This window comes from Phalaenopsis equestris, unplaced genomic scaffold (assembly GCF_001263595.1).
Source record: "Phalaenopsis equestris unplaced genomic scaffold, ASM126359v1 Scaffold000002, whole genome shotgun sequence".
NCBI lineage: Eukaryota > Viridiplantae > Streptophyta > Magnoliopsida > Asparagales > Orchidaceae > Phalaenopsis > Phalaenopsis equestris.
Window position 1 is genome coordinate 43,121,512 of NW_018164444.1, and position 19,621 is coordinate 43,141,132.

At 34.9% G+C, this 19,621-nt stretch overlaps 1 protein-coding gene across 1 annotated transcript in view; it reads left to right on the forward strand.

The window, feature by feature from the left end:
* LOC110029455 (trafficking protein particle complex II-specific subunit 130 homolog) overlaps positions 1 to 19,255 on the forward strand; it is a 39,914-nt gene extending 20,659 nt beyond the window's left edge. The window contains exons 7-12 of the mRNA XM_020731762.1: positions 4,618 to 4,707; positions 4,837 to 4,995; positions 18,014 to 18,075; positions 18,198 to 18,288; positions 18,749 to 18,917; positions 19,033 to 19,255. Of these exons, the coding sequence (XP_020587421.1) occupies positions 4,618 to 4,707; positions 4,837 to 4,995; positions 18,014 to 18,075; positions 18,198 to 18,288; positions 18,749 to 18,917; positions 19,033 to 19,157 (696 nt within the window). The 3' untranslated portion in view covers positions 19,158 to 19,255. The remainder of the gene's footprint in view (positions 1 to 4,617; positions 4,708 to 4,836; positions 4,996 to 18,013; positions 18,076 to 18,197; positions 18,289 to 18,748; positions 18,918 to 19,032) is intronic.
* The last annotated feature ends 366 nt before the right edge of the window (positions 19,256 to 19,621 follow it).

Here is a 19,621-nt window from a genome sequence, read left to right on the forward strand (position 1 = left end):
TACATATCTTTAATGACTTGAATATAAGTCATATCAACACCTTTCCTCTCAAGAACTCTCCAAAGGATATCTCTTGAAACCTTATCGTAAGCTTTTCTTAATCAATAAAAATCATATGTAGATTATCCTTATTATTTCTGAACTTCTCCATCAAACTTCTCAATAAATGTATAGCTTCCATAGTAAACCTGCTCGACATAAATCGAAATTGATTATGAGAAATCTTTGTAATACATCTTAACCTATGTTCAATTACCCTCTTCCATAAATTTAAAGTATTACACATCAACTTAATTCCTCTATAATCTGCACACTTTTATGCATCCCCTTTATTCTTAAAAATGTGGACCAAAATACTCTTCCTCGACCCCTCAGACATCTTTTTAGTTTTTAAAATAATATTAAAGAGTTTAGTAAGCCAAGAACTCCCAAATCTCCTAAAGATTTCCAATTTCAATTAGGATATCATTAGGTCCTTCAGACTTTTCACCCTTGATTTTCTTTGAAGGCTCTTCAACTTCTTTTTTACTAATGCGACAGTAAAAATGAAACTTTTTATTATTATTAACTATATTAAGATCACTAAGATCGATCGTATTTTCAGAAACTTCATTATATAGTTTATCAAAATAACTCACCCACCAATGTTGAATATTTTTTTCTAAGAAAAACACTTTTTGATTTCTTTTTTAATACCCTTTACTTGAGTTAAATCTTTACTTTTCTTTTCTCTTTGTTTGACTATTTTATACATATATTTTTCACCCTTTTTACTATCAAACATATTATAAAAATTATTAAAAACAGAATTTTTAGTGTCACATATTATTCTTTTAGACTTTCTGCTGGTCGTTTGATGTTTTTCTCAGTTCTCTAAGCTTTTACATTTAAACCAAATTTTATAACATAACTTCTTTTTTTATCTTTTCTTGCACGTTATTATTCTACCACGAACTATTTTTATTTGAAAAAACTTTTTCTTTTGATTCTCGAAGTAAATCTTTTGCTACTTGTTTAATAGTGTTTGTTACTTTATCCCGCATAGCATTTGCTTCATCACGAATATCCCAAATTTTGAAATATTGAATTTTATTCATAAAAAAAATTTTATTTGTCTTTTAGGTTCCCCTATCTAATTCTATGATGATTAGTTCTATAATTCTTTATTTTACAATTTTTAATCTTAAAATCAAGAATTAATAAACGATGTTAGAACTAAAATTTTCAATTAGAATGACCTTACAGTATTTATATTCTCAAAGATCTTTTTTTCTCATAAGAAAATAATTAATTTATGTTTTCTTAGATCCATTTTTATTAGTAATAATATGCGCATCTTTTTTTTTAAATAAAGTATTCGGAAAAACAAACTCATAGGCTAAAGCAAAATCTAATATGGTTCTATCGTATTCATTAATCACTCCAAAATCGTAGCCACTATGAATATTTCTAAAATTTTTTACCACTACTGACATGTCCATTTAAATCTTTTTCAATAAAAATTCTTTTTTCAAGAGGTATCATTTTATTAAGTCTTCTAAGTCATTCTAGAATTTATCTTTAGACCCTATATCTAAACGTATTTGAGGAGCATAAGCACTTATAATATTAAAAATCTTAGTTTCAATGATAATCTTAAGGGCTATAATTCTATCTCCAACTCTATTAATTTTTAAGACATTATCTTTCAAACTCTTTTCTATAATTACACCTACATCATTTCTAGTGCGACTCTTATCAGATTACCAAAGTTTAAAGCCTAAGTCATTCTCCTTAGACTTTTCTCCAATCTGTTTAGTTTTTTGAATACATAAGATATTAATATTTCTATGAATCATAATATCATTTAATTTCATTAATTTGCCATTGAGAGTACATATATTCCAAGATTCTATCATAATATTAATTTTATTAGTTTTATTGACTAACTTATTTACCCACATCTGTTCGTAATGTGGAAACCCTTGCTTATTTGACACTACACCCGGACGCCGGTGTAGCGGCCCTTGCACACTTTTCACTGTATTCAAACTATACAGTGCGTCGCTTCCAGGGGACGCCCTAAAATTTACAAAAAGATCAAAAAGATTCATTTCATGATTTTTTTCAACAAGTTTTATGCTATCTATCGATTACCTAATGCAACTCTCCACTTTTGACATCCGGGCTTGGGACCGGCAACGACAGTGTTGAGCATATATTTTAATTTACATTAGATTTTGAACTAATGTTTAAATTTCCTTTGTTTAAGATTGTACTTTGTTTTTAGGTAGTTTATCATTTTATCAAATCAATTAAATTCAATTTATTTTAGTTACTGCATTGAAAGGTAGTAACACTAAAATCAATAAGGAAATTATTGGCCATTTGGTAATGAGTGTCCAATTGGAAATTTTATATGATTGTGGAGGAGGAAGATAATGCAATTAATGATTCTAATGATGTTCATGAGTTCACTGCGGTAATTGGTTATTTTGAGGATGCTCTTTAATTGATAATTATTATATGTCAGGATACAAGTTCCTTTTAAGGCTAAATCTGATTGAGAGAGAATTACAAATTTTCGAACCTATTTTATGTAAAAGTTATGTAAAGTCATAATCGACAGTGAAAATTGTATTAATCTTCTACCCAAGTTAGCCTTAAAACACATGATCTTTTAAATCTGAGCCATTCTCACAACTATGTAACATAACATCGATAAATACTATTGTTATATTTGCATTGACATCCAAACAGGTTCTCATCTGGAACCTTTAAGAAGCTGAATGCTTGTAAATGTGAATCTTACTGAAGTTAGCCTGGTGATAAGATCATGATGCTATTAAATCCAAGAAGGTTCTCATCTTGAATCCTTATGATGTTGAATGAAAATCAAGATTATTTAAAATTGTGTAACACATTGGAACTAACGACTAAAAACTAAAAATTTCAAGTTCTTACTTAAACCTAGTTTTTCATGTGTCAAATATAACCTTATTTTAAGAATTTACAATGAATTTCATAAGATTTGACTTTCTTTTCACCTCTTCATTGTAAGACTACTTCAATTACTCTGCCATATGCTTGTGTCCGGATGAGACATTTGATTTTGATGATTCGTGGATAACTCTAAATGAGGCTGAGAACTAATGTCCAATTTTTCTTAATAAATTTAAAATTCAAAATTTGTTGAAAAAGCATGGCAGAAATAATAGTAGTCTTTATGTTTTTTTTTTTTCATCTTAAGCATCATATCATGCATGAAGTTTTGTGCATTATGTTTTTTTTTTCTTTTTCATTTGTTAGTTCATTTATTTTTTTCTACATTTTGTAATTTATATTCTGACGGTTATGATGGCTGAGAGAGAATTGTACTTTGTTTTCTAGCTTTAGGCTAGGTCAAATTTTTTCGCATATTTTCAGTTTTAGTTAAATTTTGATTAATTCTACAAAGTATTAGTTATCCGAGTTAGTAATGGTAATTGTTTCTGCAACTTTGGTTTGGCTGTTCCTGGATTAATATTGTAGTTCACAATATTTTTGTGAGTTGCTTTGCTTACTGTTTTTGATAGGAATTTCCTTGAGATTCTGGATTTGAATTATTCGGTACTGCTTGCATTTCAACGGCTTGGCATTGTTTGCTGTTTAACGGATAACTGCAACTTTTTACTTGGTTTCATATCGCACTTCTATTGGTGTTATCGGCTATAACTTTTGTTACATAATAATCTCGTATCAGCTCTCTAGTTTTCAATGGAACTTTTTATTGAAGTTCTAGAAGATTTTTTTAAGGCTTAATCTAAGGATTGAATTTTGGATTTAGTTTGAATATGAATCATGACGATTTTGTGCTAATTGTATCTCTACTGATCGCATGCAACTTGGAGGTAGCTTTTGAATTCAGTAAAACTTTCGATTCTAGTTTCACTCTTGAGGTTATGTTGCATGCTTTATTCCTGTAAGTGCAATGCAAGTGCGCTACTTGATTTCTGGTGAAGTTTTCTTCTTGTACTTACATGAAACCTATGTTTTTCTTGTTTTAGTAAATTTGTATTTTTCTTTATTTTATTTGCATAATTTGATATTGCCTTGTTTAGAGATTTTAATTTTGATCAAGAAGTGCATTAAAAAAAACTGATTTGCTTGCTGATTTTCTTTGTTTCCAATTTATTGCTTTTTTTTTTTTTTGATATTTTTGATTACTTCATTATTTTAATTGGTCTTAAATTGTAGTATCCTCTACTTTTAAGCGAATTGATTTATTGAATTGATAGATTCCTTGTGATATGTGCGACCTCAGTTTTCTTTTTAATGAAAGCGTACCATGAGTCATATTAGTTGTATTTGTATACCTATGCATCGATTATGGATGTAAATATCAGCCAGTTCAATCAACAAAGTTTAAAGACCAAAGTTTGTTCTTTCATATTATATACTGGATTTGTAATTATTTTGAGCTCATCATTTTAAAACAGAGCTTTCTGCTTTGCTATGGTTTTTATATTACTTATGTATCATTACGTTAATTGTCTGTAAGTTTTAGATTCATCAATGGAACCTGTCGGCAGATTGCAACATATTTACTTTGATGTGCCTTTTTTAAGTATGATTTTAACCATTGCGTAACCTTTGCAGCTTTTATTCAAATTATTTCGTGCTGTTGAGGTTGCTTCCAGGGGTTATTCATTTATAATCAGTTTTTCAAAGACTCTAGCCTTGTATGAAGTATGGTTAGAACTTGCTCTTATTTCATTTCTTTTTTAGCTGTTAGCTTCTTTAAATTGTAACATGATTTCATTTTTGTTGCTTATTAATTTGACTCCCACTGAATGTCCATTTTCCATCTTCTTCTAGAATTTGTTACCATTTTGCTTTCGAGAAGTATGGGTGATAAGTGCTTGTTTGGCCCTCATCAAATCAACTTCTTATCATTTTGTTGACTCACATGCATCAGCAGATGGGAAGGAGTTTTTTCGTCTCCAGGGCGACCTTTATTCTCTCTGCAGGGTGAAGGTAAATTCTCTTTTTTATTGTTTTTGAATAATGTTTAAATACTTATTTGATGCTCACAACTGCTTGACTTGACCATCCATGACATCTTTTTTTTTTCGGGAACATTTTACTGAAGCATATTGCTTATTTCCAAATAGGCAGTATGAGCTGAAATAATGTATAATTTAACTCTAATTCATACTATTGTGGGCATTGCTCTACCATTACCCTCTACTTATCGTTTTGTTATTCTCAAGGCTTGACATGGTATAGTAGTGTGGTAAAAGTATTCAATGTAAGGTCTAGAATGTGTGACATCTTACGAGTATAGAATTAGTGATTTGGGACATCTATAGTCTAGATTTTATATTATATATCTATGATGAGATGAATAAAATCTCTTTGAAATACCCAAATTTGAAGTTTGGAAACTTCTAAATTGGATAACTATTTCATTATTTTATTGAAAAAATATGAAAAATCAAATGCTTATAATAATTTAATAATCTTCTTTTAGAAATAGTGCATGAAAATTCAACAGTAAAGAATTAATTACTCTGAAAAACCCACCCATTTCATTAACACTTGGGCTTATATAGATCCTTATAGCATTTACAAATAAATCCCTAGACATCTTCTATTTACAAATTGGACCGTACATTAGGTACAAATCTCAACTCTCTCTCTTAAGATGTGCAAAAGATATCCACTAAGCCAATCTTGTCACACAATCTAGACAAATCTAATGAGCTAAGTCCTTTGGTGAAGCAGTCAACCACTTTCTCTCCAATGGCTACATGACTTAGCTCCAGTAGACCATTATTCAGCTTTTCCTTAATTAAGAACCTATCAATCTCCACATGTTTGGTTCTATTATGTTGCACCTGGTTGTTGACGATGTTGATCGTTGACTTGCTGTCGCACCACAACTTCATTTGAGCTCCTCGATCCACCTTGAGCAATACCAACAAGGCTCTTATCCACATCATCTCAGCAACTCCTAAGTCCATGACTCTATACTCTGCCTCTACTGTTGACCTCGCTATTATTGACTGTTTCTTGCTCTTCCAAGAGATTCAAGAGAACAAGTTGCCCCCTACAATCATGCAACATCCAAATGTGGAATTCCTGTCATCATTACAACCCTCCACAATAGCCCTCACTAATTACATGTCCATTTTTCTTGAAGATCAACCCCTTCTCTGGTGTACTCTTCAGGTATCTCAAAATCTGATATACTGCATCCATGTGACCCTTCCTCAGATCATTCATATAGTAACTCATCACACTTAGTGCAAATGAAATGTCAGGACGAGTGTGACTCAGATAGATGAGACGACCTACCAATCTCTGGTATCTCTCATGATCAATTGACTCTCCTAACTCTGCACTAAACTGTTCATTCTAATCAATTAGTGAAACTGCAGGTTTGCATCCTAGCATGCCTTTCTCTTTGAGCAAGTCTAGCACATACTTCCTTTGAGACAGAACAATCACCTCTGCTCCATGAGTCACCTCAATTAGGAGGAAGTATCTAAGTTGTCCCAGGTCCTTCACCTCTAACTTTTTACCCAAACTTTCTTTTAGCTGAACAATCTTTTTCTCATCATTCTCAGTGAAAATCATATCATCCACATACATAGCAAGAATAATAATGTGACCACCATGTTGTCAAAAGAGTACTGTGCGGTCGACATTGATCTGATGATAACCCATACCTACCATTGCTTTCTTGAACCTGTCAAACCAAGCTTGCGGAGACTGTTTTAAATCATACAATGACTTTCTCAATCTACATACCTTGTCCATCATTCGATTTGTGTTGAAGCCTGAGGGTATCTCCTTATACACCTCCTCTAGCAGATTCACATGAAGAAACACATTCTTCACATCCATTTGATGGAAATTCTATCCACCATTCACAGCTAAAGAGATTAGTGTCATGACTGTGCTCTTCTTTGCCACTGGTGCAAATGCATCATCATAGTCAATGTCATACGTCTGACTATACCCATTTGTTACCAACTGTTCTTTGTAACGATCAATCTTTCTTTTTAAGGTATGCTTCACTATGAAGATCCATTTGCACCTGACTATCTTTTCCCCTGTTGGTAACAACACGAGCTCCCATGTTTTGTTCTTATTGAGAGCACCAAATTCCTCCAGCATTGCAACCTTTCACTTTGGATTCTCCTTAGCTACTTACTAACACTTGAGTATAAAGACAACATCCAAAGATATAATGAATGCTCCATGTAAATGTGATATGAGAGTATTAGACAAACTGGGCAATGCCATATGAGAAACCAAAACGATCAGAACGATGACCCGCATTGTTTCAAGTGGTCCTACTTAAAGTCATGGGAGTGGGAGAAGAGAGAGGAATCATATCACCTGTATAATCGAATTCTGATGTGGATGGTGTAGGTGTCTCAGGAGTCGGGTAGACTGGTAGAAGGAACTTGTTGGCACAAGTGACACGACAAACACTATTCTGTAACTCTGCATTTTTATCCTTGTATACACCTTCAACTTCTCTTGAGCTTGAGTGCCGCCATCTTCAGGCTCATTTTTCTCGTTTTCTAGCTCTTCATTAGTCAATCCTTCCAACACAACGAGATAAGACATCATTCTCACTTGTACCAATCTCTTACCATAACTACTCTCTCGCCTCATACCTCCAACATCTGACAAGTCACCTCCATGGTGTAGTATGGTTCGAATTCTCTAAAAGTCACATTCATACTCACAAACAGTCTCTTCTCTATTGGGATCCAACATTCCCCTTCTGAATGACAGAATAACCCACAAAACTACACTTCACAGCTTTGGGATCTAGTTTCCTTATCGATGGTTTATTTTTCTTCACAAAACATACACAACCAAATATCTTCAATGAGAGAATTCCACCATTCTCTTTTCAACAATTTAAAAAGAGATCTCTATTCCAACACTCTTGAAGGCATTCTGTTGTTCAATTGAGCGACTGTCAAAACAGTTTGCCCCCACAAATATTTTGGAACATTCATCGAGATCACTATGCTTTTGGCTACCTCTAGAAGATTTCTATTTTCCTTTTTGCTACTCTGTTTTTTGTCGGTAACTTGTTGGCACAAGTGACACGACAAACACTATTCTCTAACTCTGCATTTTTATTCTTGTATACACCTTCAGCTTCTGTTGAGCTTGAGTGCCACCACCTTCAGGCTCATTTTTCTCATTTTTTAGTTCTTCGTTAGTCAATCCTTCCCACACAACGAGATAAGACATCATTCTCACTTGTACCAATCTCTTACCATAACTACTCTCTCTCGCCTCATACCTCCAACATCTGACAAGTCACCTCCAAGATGTAGTATGGTTCGAATTCTCTAAAAGTCACATTCATACTCACAAACAGTCTCTTCTCTATTGGGATCCAACATTCCCCTTCTGAATGACAGAATAACCCACAAAACTACACTTCACAGCTTTGGGATCTAGTTTCCTTATCGATGGTTTATTTTTCTTCACAAAACATACACAACCAAATATCTTCAATGAGAGAATTCCACCATTCTTTTTTCAACAATTCAAAAAGAGATCTCTATTCCAACACTCTTGAGGGCATTCTGTTGTTCAATTGAGCGACTGTCAAAACAGTTTGTCCCCACAAATGCTTTGGGACATTCATCGAGATCATCATGCTTTTGGCTACCTCTAGAAGGTTTTTATTTTCCTTTTTGCTACTCCGTTTTTTGTCGGTGTGTAAGGACAAGTGGTTTGATGTTGTATCCTTTAGGCTAACAGGTACTTCCCAAACATCTTGTTTGTATACTTTGTCCCATTATCAGACCTCAATATCTTTATAACTGCACCATATTGAGTCTGAATCACTATATTAAAGTTTTTAAAGCAAGCAAGTACATCATTTTTGTTCTTCATCAAATATAACCAAGTAACACGAGAGTCACAAAATACCTATAACCATTCATTGAAGTTGTAGAACAAGGTCCTTATATATCTGAGTGCACCAAATCATAAACACAAAAACTATTGCCAAAACTAACATAAGAGCTTTTATTATACTTACCAAACTCACAGGTATGACACACAAGTTTCTGCTTGTTTGCATTTTCATACAAAGACGAATACAAACGACTCAATAGACTACATGAAGAATGTCCCAAATGCTTGTGATGTAGTAGGTAATACATTCTCAACACTCCTAGATTCTCTTACTCCAACACTTTCTATCATGAATGTCAAGGATGAGTCCATCCCATTTCTATCCAAATATTAGAGTTCACTATGCCACGTGCTAGTCCCAAGTCTCCAGCTAGTCCTCTTCTCTTGAAATAACACCTTAAGAATATCAAATAAAACAATACATTTTAGGTGGAGTTTAATGAATCTAATGGATAAAAGATTCATTGGAAATGAAGGAGCTTGCAAAACATTGGACATAATCATAAAATTGGTACACCTCACTATACCTTTACCAACCACGAGCTGTGTTGTACCATAAACCGTCTGAATGCTCTATGGAACTGCTAGGCGAGTATATGTAGAGAACTCACTAGCAGCATCTGTCACATGTTGAGATGCACCAAAGTCTACTATCCATTCTGGTGATTGTGTGTTGGATATAGAGGCAAGAGCATGTCTATCACGAGTTTCTTTGACCGAGTGAGTATAAGTAGTAGTATTTCCCTTGAATGATGATAAGGTGGATGGATCTCTAGTCACATCACACGCTGCTCCCTGCTTTCTCTTCAACATCTATAAGAGCTCATGATCCTCATCGATAAAGACCATCCCTGTTTCTTCTTCCTTCTCTGCTGCCATCAAATTTGTTTGATGGCCCCATCTTCCACCTCCTTGGCCCCCACGATTACGACCAGTCTCTAGACTGTCATGTCCACCTGTCTCTATTTCCTTGAGTGGCTTTGGACAAGCCTTGCTCAGGTTTCCCACTTCTCTACCGTTATAGCATCTGCGGGTCTCCCCCTAGGCACCTGTCATACCTGAGCTCGAGGCAATCAAAGATAATCGTGTACCTAGAAGTCCACTTGGCTCAGAGTGCAGCTTCATGCGACTCTCTTCCTGGTACATAACGACGATGGCCTCATTCAGTGAAGGCATCGTTGCCTGGGCTAGTACCGATCTCTTCTGATAAAAGGTCGGTCTAGATGAGCCAAAAATTGCATAGTCCTCATATGTGCAAATATTTCCCCCTTCTCGCGCCCCAGATCACTACAGTTTGACATAGGCGAGAAGTGATCAAGATCTCGTCACAACTGCTCTAGCTCTATGGAGTACTCCTGAATCGATTTATCACCCTGTACCACTACCTCCATATCAAGCTGAATCTGAAACACCCTCAGGTGTTTTTCAGTCCCATCATAGGTCCTCTTCAGCTTTGTCCAGATGTCATTCACCTTTCGAATGCCAATCCACTGATGTAGCTATCAATGGAACCATCAAGTTGAGTACTAGGTGTAAATTAGTGCTTGTGTAGTCCTCCACTCATCCCCTTCAACACTGTCACTTTTTGGCTTGACCCTCGTCAGGTATCTTTCTAATCTTTTCCTCACCAGAGCAGCATCGTTCCGACATGATCAACTCAGATAAGTGGTCGGTACATTGAGCTTCTGATCCAAAGGAGTGAGATCTAGTTTCACCTTCGTCAGAGCACATGCTGAGGTAGTGGCACTTGTTAAGATGCTAGCTTCCTATATTAGCTCGACCAAGACCTTTAGAACTTTAGGATATATCTTCTCGAGAAGTTCCAATCCTTTACCTCCCGTACTATCTCCTTCTCTTGATATTCTCAATCACTAGGATAAGTTTAGGCCACACAGAACACACATGACTTTTCTTTTAGCTATTCTAAGCGGCGAAGCCTTCGATTATTCTCCCACATAGAGTTGAATTCCCTTGTTCACGTGACATTTACGCCACCCTCTCCTTTTCTTCTAAGAACTATAGAGATCCTTTAAACCATGCCTACTCGTAAGCCCTGTCGTGACCCTGCAAAGCCCTACACACCTTTTTCTCCCTGTCGCGATCGTAAGGAGCTGTTCGATCATCTACTGCTTCCCGCGTGTTGGCCGTTATTTTTTTTTTGGAAAGGAAGATTTTTGTAAATATGAAAATAATTTTAATATAAATATGTGATTTTTTTTATTTTTGAAAGTAATCTTTTAATTTTAAAAATAGATGAGACCAAATGAGTCTCACATATTGAAGAGTTTCAATCATAATTAAAACAATTGACCTTAAGTTTATCCAATGCTTAGGGGTCCTAATTGATAGTCTATTGACCTCTCAATTCATGCCCCTAACTCTTGAATCATTTAAGCTCTTACTTTCTTCAAATTACAATTTTATCATTCTTATGTAAAAGAAATGGTGAATGGTTTGCTACCCTATTTTTCTTTTAGGTTTCAATCATCTCAACAGACTAAATATCATTTTTTTTAATTCCCTCTCCTTTCCTTTTATTTTATTATTATTATTTTCTTAAGAACGTAAATCAATCCTGAAAATAAATAAATTAGAAATTCTCATTTTTAATTTAACCGTTGTAAAAAATCTACGAAAAAAAGTGGCCGACCCACTTCTAAAAAAACCAAATCAGCTAAGCAAGGGGCAAAACCGTAAGTGAATCGGTCTAAAGGCATTTAAATTCTTTCAAAACAAAGATCCAATCAAACCCAAAAATGTGCGTAAATGCTTCCAAAAATTAGTACTTAAAAATGCCCAAATCTATGTATGAAAGCCTCAAAATACAACTTAAACCTTAACGAATAAGGCCTCAAAATGCAACTTAAACTTTAAAGAATAAAGCTTTAAAATGTAATTTAAACCTCAATAAAGAGGGCCGCAAGAAGAGGGCCTCAAGTGCACCCCAATCATGCTTCAAAACAATGCTCAAAAGCTGCTCCAAAGCAGCACTAAAGTTTTTCAAAACCTTGTATCAATCTCTTCCAAATCAGCCTAAGTTCAACATGAATCCACGCATAAGCTCTAACAGGTGCAGTATCAACACTTACTATTGATCAAATGTAGCGTAACATATAATTATCCAAAGCTTATCCATATCGAACAACAAAAGACGTGATTGAGTTTCCCAAGTGCACTCATATGAAATATGATTGAAGGGCAAACACTAAAATTCATTGCATAACAAATGGAGGAAGCCATTGAAATGAATTTGTTTCTTGTAAGTATAAAAAGGTAAAGCATCAATGTCAAATATTGCAAATAAATAGGAATTCAATGGCCTTTGAACTCCTCCAAAAACAAACTTATATTTCTTCCAAAAATCAACGAGGTGGGGAAATGAGTATAACACCAAAGCATTTATAAACTTTCAAAGCTTTGCAAATGTAGCATGTAAACTTTCAGATTTTCGTAAAAGTGAGGCATCGCAACTTTCCAAGCTTGCCAAAATGTAAACTAGAATGTGGCAATAATCATGATTTAAACTTATTTCAACTAAGGAGCAAGAGGGAGCAAATGAAAGCTCCCAAAGTTTTCAGATTTTACAAATGTGCCACCTAAATGTTTAAGATTTTGCAAATGTGCCACTCAAATGTTTCGGATTTTGCAAATGCGCCACCCAAATGTTTTATATTTTGCAAATATGTCTCCCAAATATTTCAGATTTTGCAAATGCGCCACCCAAATGTTTCATATTTTGCAAAACATGCTTCAAGGCTTCCAACCTTTGCAAATAAGGTAACGAAATTTTCAGATTTCATAAATCGGAACGACACTGAATAGTGAAGTGCCCCCTAAATCTTCTCAAATTGACACAAATATAGAGCAGAAAACAACCATTTAAAATTTCGGTGGTATATATATATGTGAATTTTCCTTATCTCATTGCCCAAATCAAAGATGAATCCTTCTTGTAGTAAACGCAGAATCCATTAAGAAGCAACAAAGGTTCAAAAAGCAAGAATTAGCAGTAAATCCTGGCCGATGTTAGGGACGGGGGAAACACAACAAGAAATCTGAAAAGAGCTAAATCTAGCAAATTTGCAGCATATGAAAACCAACAAAATGATAAAACACAATAGAGCACAAACCATTCTCAATGGGATCAACATTATAAGCACGTTTTTGCATTTAGAATGAACTAGGTACTAGAAATTAAGAAATAAAGTAACATCAGTATATATGATTTGTATTCCCAATAAATAAAGACTTTCAGATTTTTGCATGAACATTTTATTTGAGTATACCACACCTATAAAGATCAAAGTTATCTTATCTCGGCTAGATCAAGCTGTAGCTTTTCCATTGATTTATAAAGCATGCTCTTACTCTCACGCATTTCCTTCCCCACTCCAGAAATTTCGGCCAATAACATGGAATTCAACAAATAAACTGAATTCAGTGAGTGATAATGCTATTTTGTTAGCGAACCACATGCAACAACCAACCGTGATATTCAGCTAGTGACCCAACCTCAATAATTGATATTGAATTTGACAAATACAAGTACATTTCTGCCATTAATGTCACTGTTATCAAGAATGAAATCGTGAACCACAAAGAAAACCTTTTTTCAAAGCGGCTAGCAAAATAAGGATACGAATCCTTCTTAAATTGGTATAGAAATAGCTTACGAAGAATTCTCTGTCTGAATAATTATCACGATCATCTCAAAATAGTTTTGGAATGAAGAAATCCTTTTCAAACATTATACTGGTTAAAGTAAACAGTAAGCCACATCAAACTAATCCATAAAGAATTGATTTCATTCTACCCATTTGAAGAATAAGTCAGATGTAAAACTGTAGTAGAAAATGATGAATCCACCGGCTAAAATAAAGCTTAAAATCCATTCGTAATTCACAATGGCTAAAGGTAGTATTTACGCAAAGAAGTTCCTCATGATTAAATCAAAATGAAGAGAACTTACTGAAAGAACTGTTCCATAAATCAAATAAAGAAAGGAGAAGAAGAATGAATCCTTATTTTCAATCTATTGAAGGTGAAGAGAAGAAGTTTTTACCTCCAAATGCTTTTAGAAAATTTAAAGAAAACCCCGGAAGCAATAACAAAATTTCCAAATCACATTAATGAATCACCAACCCAAAGATGCGACAACTCTTTCTCCTCTCTTCTCCTCCCAAATTTTCAACCTCTTCTCATCTCTCAGGCTTTACCCAAGAGAAAACAGAAGTCCAAAATATTTCAAGCACACACACAAGATGAACCAACCAAAGAAAAAAAAATGGACACCTCCCTCTCTCCAGAAATTTCGGCCAACCCTAAAGACCTCCCCAGATGAGGTTTTTTATAGGCAAGGAAGGAATAAACCACCACCTACCAGCCCCAAGGTGGTCGAATGGGATGATGGGAGAGGAGGAGGAGCATTTAGGGAGAAAGAACAGGCGGCCTAGAGGAAAGGAATAGTCGGCCAGGTGGAGTTTCACCGTCGGAGAGCTGCTCGGTCGAGCGGCCTGCGAAGAAGAGGAAGAGTCGCGTGAGCAGGCTCCTGAGCTAGGTCAAGTCCGAGTGCGGTCGATCACTGGAGAGGAAGAATCAGGCTCGGACGTGAAGAATCACGAGCGGGAGAGCAGCGCAAAAGCTACGAGTCTGCGTGCGTGAGTAGGGATTAAGTAGGATTTTCTTTTTTATTTTTTATTTTTTTTTGTTTTATTATATTAAATTATTTATATTAATTAGTGTGTGATTTATTTGTGCTCGGAACCCTAGCAAAATGAGTATCATTCATGGGTAAAATTGACGCTCCGGACGTGTCAGTGCAGTCTGTTTCATTATCTAAGGTTGTTTGACTATTTTTTCGATAATCGTGCCAAATTCAAATAAGAATTCGCGCATTTCTTACGTGCAAGGAACTCAAGCAATATAGGTGTCTTTTCTGAGTAAAATCGATGTTCCGGACGCACCTGCGCCGTCCATTTTGTCATCCGAAATCGCTCGAATAAGTTCATCGATTTTCATGCAAATTGTTCGTTTGTGGAATTATAACAATATGAGTGTTATTCTTAGGTAAAATTGACGTTCTGGATTCGCCGGCGCAGTTCTTTTCGTCCTCTGATGTCGTCCGGAGAACCTCGTTGACGATCGGGTCATAAATGCGTCAAATTCGATTTTTCTTCAAATTTTGGGTTCTTTATCAGTTATTTCAAAAATTAACTTATGTTTAGATTAATTGTGAAGTTTTTACAGGTGTAGGTAATGCGAATTGTGGTATTTGTGTGTGCGAATGCATTAAAGTCATTATGGGTGTCCTAAACCCTATGGGATCTCTCTTTGGGCCTCCACATGATGGTCCTTAACCACTCGACCAAATGATGATGGTTTGAGACCATCCAGGCGAGACACCACAAGAGAATCGGGAAGTGGTTCGAATTTCTAAAGAGGTAGGTCCAACTCTAGTCCTCTAAGATAATCAATAAGAAGCCGTAGAGCTAGATCCTAAGATCTAAGGAGAGGAGAAATGACTTTAAAATGAGGTCAACACCGCGATCAATCCTACACGTAAAACTGCATGTACTCTTGCGTCTAAAGCCTCGCCATAGGGCCAATTTCCTCCTGCGATCAATTCCACACGCAGAACCGTAGGATCCTTACGTCTGAAACCTCGCCACAGAGCTGCTGCTTCATTGCTACTCCACTGTTCTTCGGTTTCTGTTGCAAGCTGCCTTCTTCTGCATCGCCTCACATCATGTCATTCCTCTACACTCGAACTGGTAAGCCTTGCACAGTGTCACTTCACCTACGCTCGATCTGGCAAGCCGTAACCCACTCACAGTGCATTGTAGCAATGGCTAGGGTTTAAGCTCTAATTCCATAAAAAAATAATTACTCTATAAAACCCACCCATTTCATTAACACTCTTGGGTTTATATAGAGCCTTACAACATTTACAAATAAATAACTAAACTTTTTCTATTTGCAAATATGGCCTTATATTAGATACAAATATCAGCAAGCAGCATGAAAACCTTATATTCAATTGAAAATTATGTGGCATTCGAAACTCAGATTGTACCAGAGCCAAAAAACTCCAACACGCGTGCAGACTGTTTGCTAGAAAAAATAGCAAAATCAAGTCTCATTCTTGTACAAGAGACAATTTCTCTTGAAAAATCATTAATCTCTACTTAAAGTAGGAAAAAAGTAGAAGGAATTTCATCCAACTAGAAATTTGTTGAATTCAAGTAAAATCAAAGTATAGTATTTTATACATGCCTTAGATTTACATATTACATCATGCAGTTTCCCTAAATTTGTAATAACCAAATAGAAGACATGCCATCATCCTTTTTTTGAAACCAGAAAATTGTAATAAAGCACATAACAACTAATGATAACCTTATTATTTTTACTTCAAAATGCAAAGCTCATAATGAAGCGGCACTTTTATTAACCAAAGCTCTAATAAGTTATACAAAGCTATTAATGTATAAATATATTGATTAACAGTTATAAATTATAAAGCATTACTTGAAAACTGATAGAAAACTAAAAAGAATGTGATACAATACCTAACTTGATGACAAACATTGAGGGTGAACCTGTGAATTAAAATTTCGAACAATTTTCGATATTCTGTTACAATAATTAAGAACTTTAAAAATGTAAGAACAATCTACAAATTTACTTCAGCGCTTCGAAGTGTGTTTCAGCTAAGTGGAGTGGGTGTCACGTGCTTCGCTTCTGTTAGCTTGTAAAAACATCAACCTTATTTTATAATAGAAGCAATGATTTTCTAAGGTCACAAGGGAATTCACTGATCAAAGAATTAATTCAACTGAATAGAGCTGAGACCTAATGATGGCAAAAACAATCCAAGGAAATCATTATAAAGAATTGAAGGTTGGCAAACACAGCAATGGAAATCCAGCTGCTCAAATATTAACTAGCTGCAATCAAACATCAAGAGAACAACTCTTTTTAGGAAACATCATTGGTATGCTTTATTCAAAATAAAATAATAAAATATAAAAATAATAATAAAACATAAAAATTGAAATTCCTTACAAAAATAAAAGAGGCATTTTGCATTTTTTACTACTATAAATTTTGTATTTGTGAATCTAAAATATCATAATAGGCGCATGTGTGGTTGCATCTCATGATAGAGGCAATGAGTGCTGAATTTTCAAGGGATGAAGCCGAACACAGAATTAATGGCATGGAATAAAACGAGGAACCAGGGTCGACAAAAAGCCTCCATGGAAATCTTAATACAGAATTAAAAGTTGAAAACCACAGAAATAGAAATATAGTTACTCAATCAGAAGTCTCTCTTGTCGCATAACATCATAGGCATTGTTGAAAACCACAGAAATAGAAATATAGTTACTCAAACAGAAGTCTAGTTGCAATCAGCCACCATCAGCTCAACTCTTGTAACCATAACTATCATAGGCATCTATGAGTTATCTTAAAGAGTCATTGATATGTAATGAAACAAAAATTACTTGTTTGTTAACATAGGTGACTGCCTGAATCTTTGGAGAAATTTTTTCAAGTTAATCTTTTCAAGTATTGTCAATTTTTGATAGAAGTATCATGTTTTTTTCAAGTTCTGGCTGGGCAAATGAAATATGCGTTGCCATCATCTTAATTTAATTTTTAACGGTTTTATAAGATAACTTTGGTTGTAAACTAGGAGTCTGCATGAATCTTTGGAGATATTTTTTCACAAAATGATAGATTAGCGTCTCTAGAAAATTGCTGGATGTTGGCTTTATGTTTTGGGGCGCGGTCGAATTCCTTATTTTTTTTACCTCATTCCTTGTATTTTAAAATTTTTAACTTAAATGGCTTCAGAAAGATTATTTCACATAAACAGCCACGAATAGAAATTTATATTTTTGAACTCCTGGATATTTAATTTTTGCTTTTGTAGTTCCTTTTAGTTTTTTCTGTTCATTCCCTCCATCCAAGGAGTTTCTTCATAATTCACAACATAGTATGCTTTTTAACTTGCAAGAATTTTTTTTCGATTTGCGAATCTCATGAAAACCCTCTTGTGACCTTGTCTTATCTAATGTTTTGGCAGTTTATGAGGCTTGCATATTTGATTGGTTATGGAGTGGAAATGGAAAGAAGCCCAGTAAACAGGTAATAATTTAAACCTTATATGAATCTTCACCTGCAATTTTTCTGTCAAAATTGTTTGGAATCGCATTCCTGAACCGTATTATTTTTTACTAATCTAATGATTTTCTATTTTATTTGCTCAGTGCATCGTTAAGCATGCTCCCCTGGCCCAAGCCTGCAGTGTGGCCACTTGTTCCCCCTGATGCCTCAGCTGATATTCTTGAGAAGGAAAAGGCAAGTGTTTCTTTGCAAATTTTTTGCTGATGGTTAGCCCATTTCTTTCTTCTTTCCTTCTATACTTTAATTTTTCTTACCCCTATTCCATGTCGCCAAATGAATAATACTTGGTCAATGTGCTGTTTTTTATACTTCCATGAATTTATTAGTCATTGAGATATGATCTAGATTTGGAAGTGTAGACTTCATATAGAACTCACACATGAGTGAATAATGCATGATAAAGTTGACTCCCAAGTAATTGAAAGAAGGACGTGGAATATGTATTGTTAATATACTTGTTGGGACTTCGCACTTCGTAAGCTTGAACTGATTTCTCATGACCCATCCATTGTTCTTAAGTGTACACTACCTTTTCATGTAACTGCTTGTGGTTCCATTTTGTATCTTCTGTTAACATTGATACACTGAGGACTTCTTCGCTATTTCATTTTTTCTTTGGGGTTGATCATAACAGATGATTCACCAATCAAGTTCCAGAGTGAAGCACTTCAACATAGAGAGAAAACCATTGCCTCTGGAACCGTCTTTACTGCTGAGGGAGGCTAACAGAAGGAGAGCTTCTCTTTCTGTGGGTAATGCGGTCGAATTATTTGATGGTCGCTGGGTTCCTGCTCTGCTGATGGGTATTGAAACCATAAACATTAGTCAGCCAGTGGATTTTGCGTTTACCTTGCCATTGTATTTTTTTGTTGCTGATATTACACAACTCTAAAGCTCTTTGCATTTTTATGTTACCAGTCCAGGATTGGATGGGCATTTACAGTTCTCTCCATCCAGTAAAGTTCATGCAAGCCTTATGTCACGAACCTATTCTGGTCCAGCAAACTCTGAGAGCTCATCTTTATCATTTGACCGTCCTATGAGACTATGGGAAATCCATGTTGCAGCTGAACATGCATTGAAGCGTACAATTTCTGATCCCAATTTATTGAAATCGATATCATCATTACCAGATTTTGAGGTGTATTTTCTATTTTAAATGAATTAAGCATTGATAATTGTTACCAAATTTATATTATACCTAATAGATTATGGGAAGGTTCAAAATATCAATGAAAGGCTGAATGGTTTGTTTATATAGATCTGTGTTGGGACATTATTTTAAGATTTGAATCTTGTTTTATCATCAATGTTACATGGACTAGCATATGGGATTTTTTTTGGGTTTTTTTAGCCAAAACAGCATAAGTAGCAATACTAAAAATAGACTATCAATGGGATCATGCGTGTATTTGTAACTATCCATGCTCACCCATCGTTCACATACAAGCTTGTACTCACATTTATTCACCGTAATTGATGTGCTTAGAGATAACTCATCTTTTGT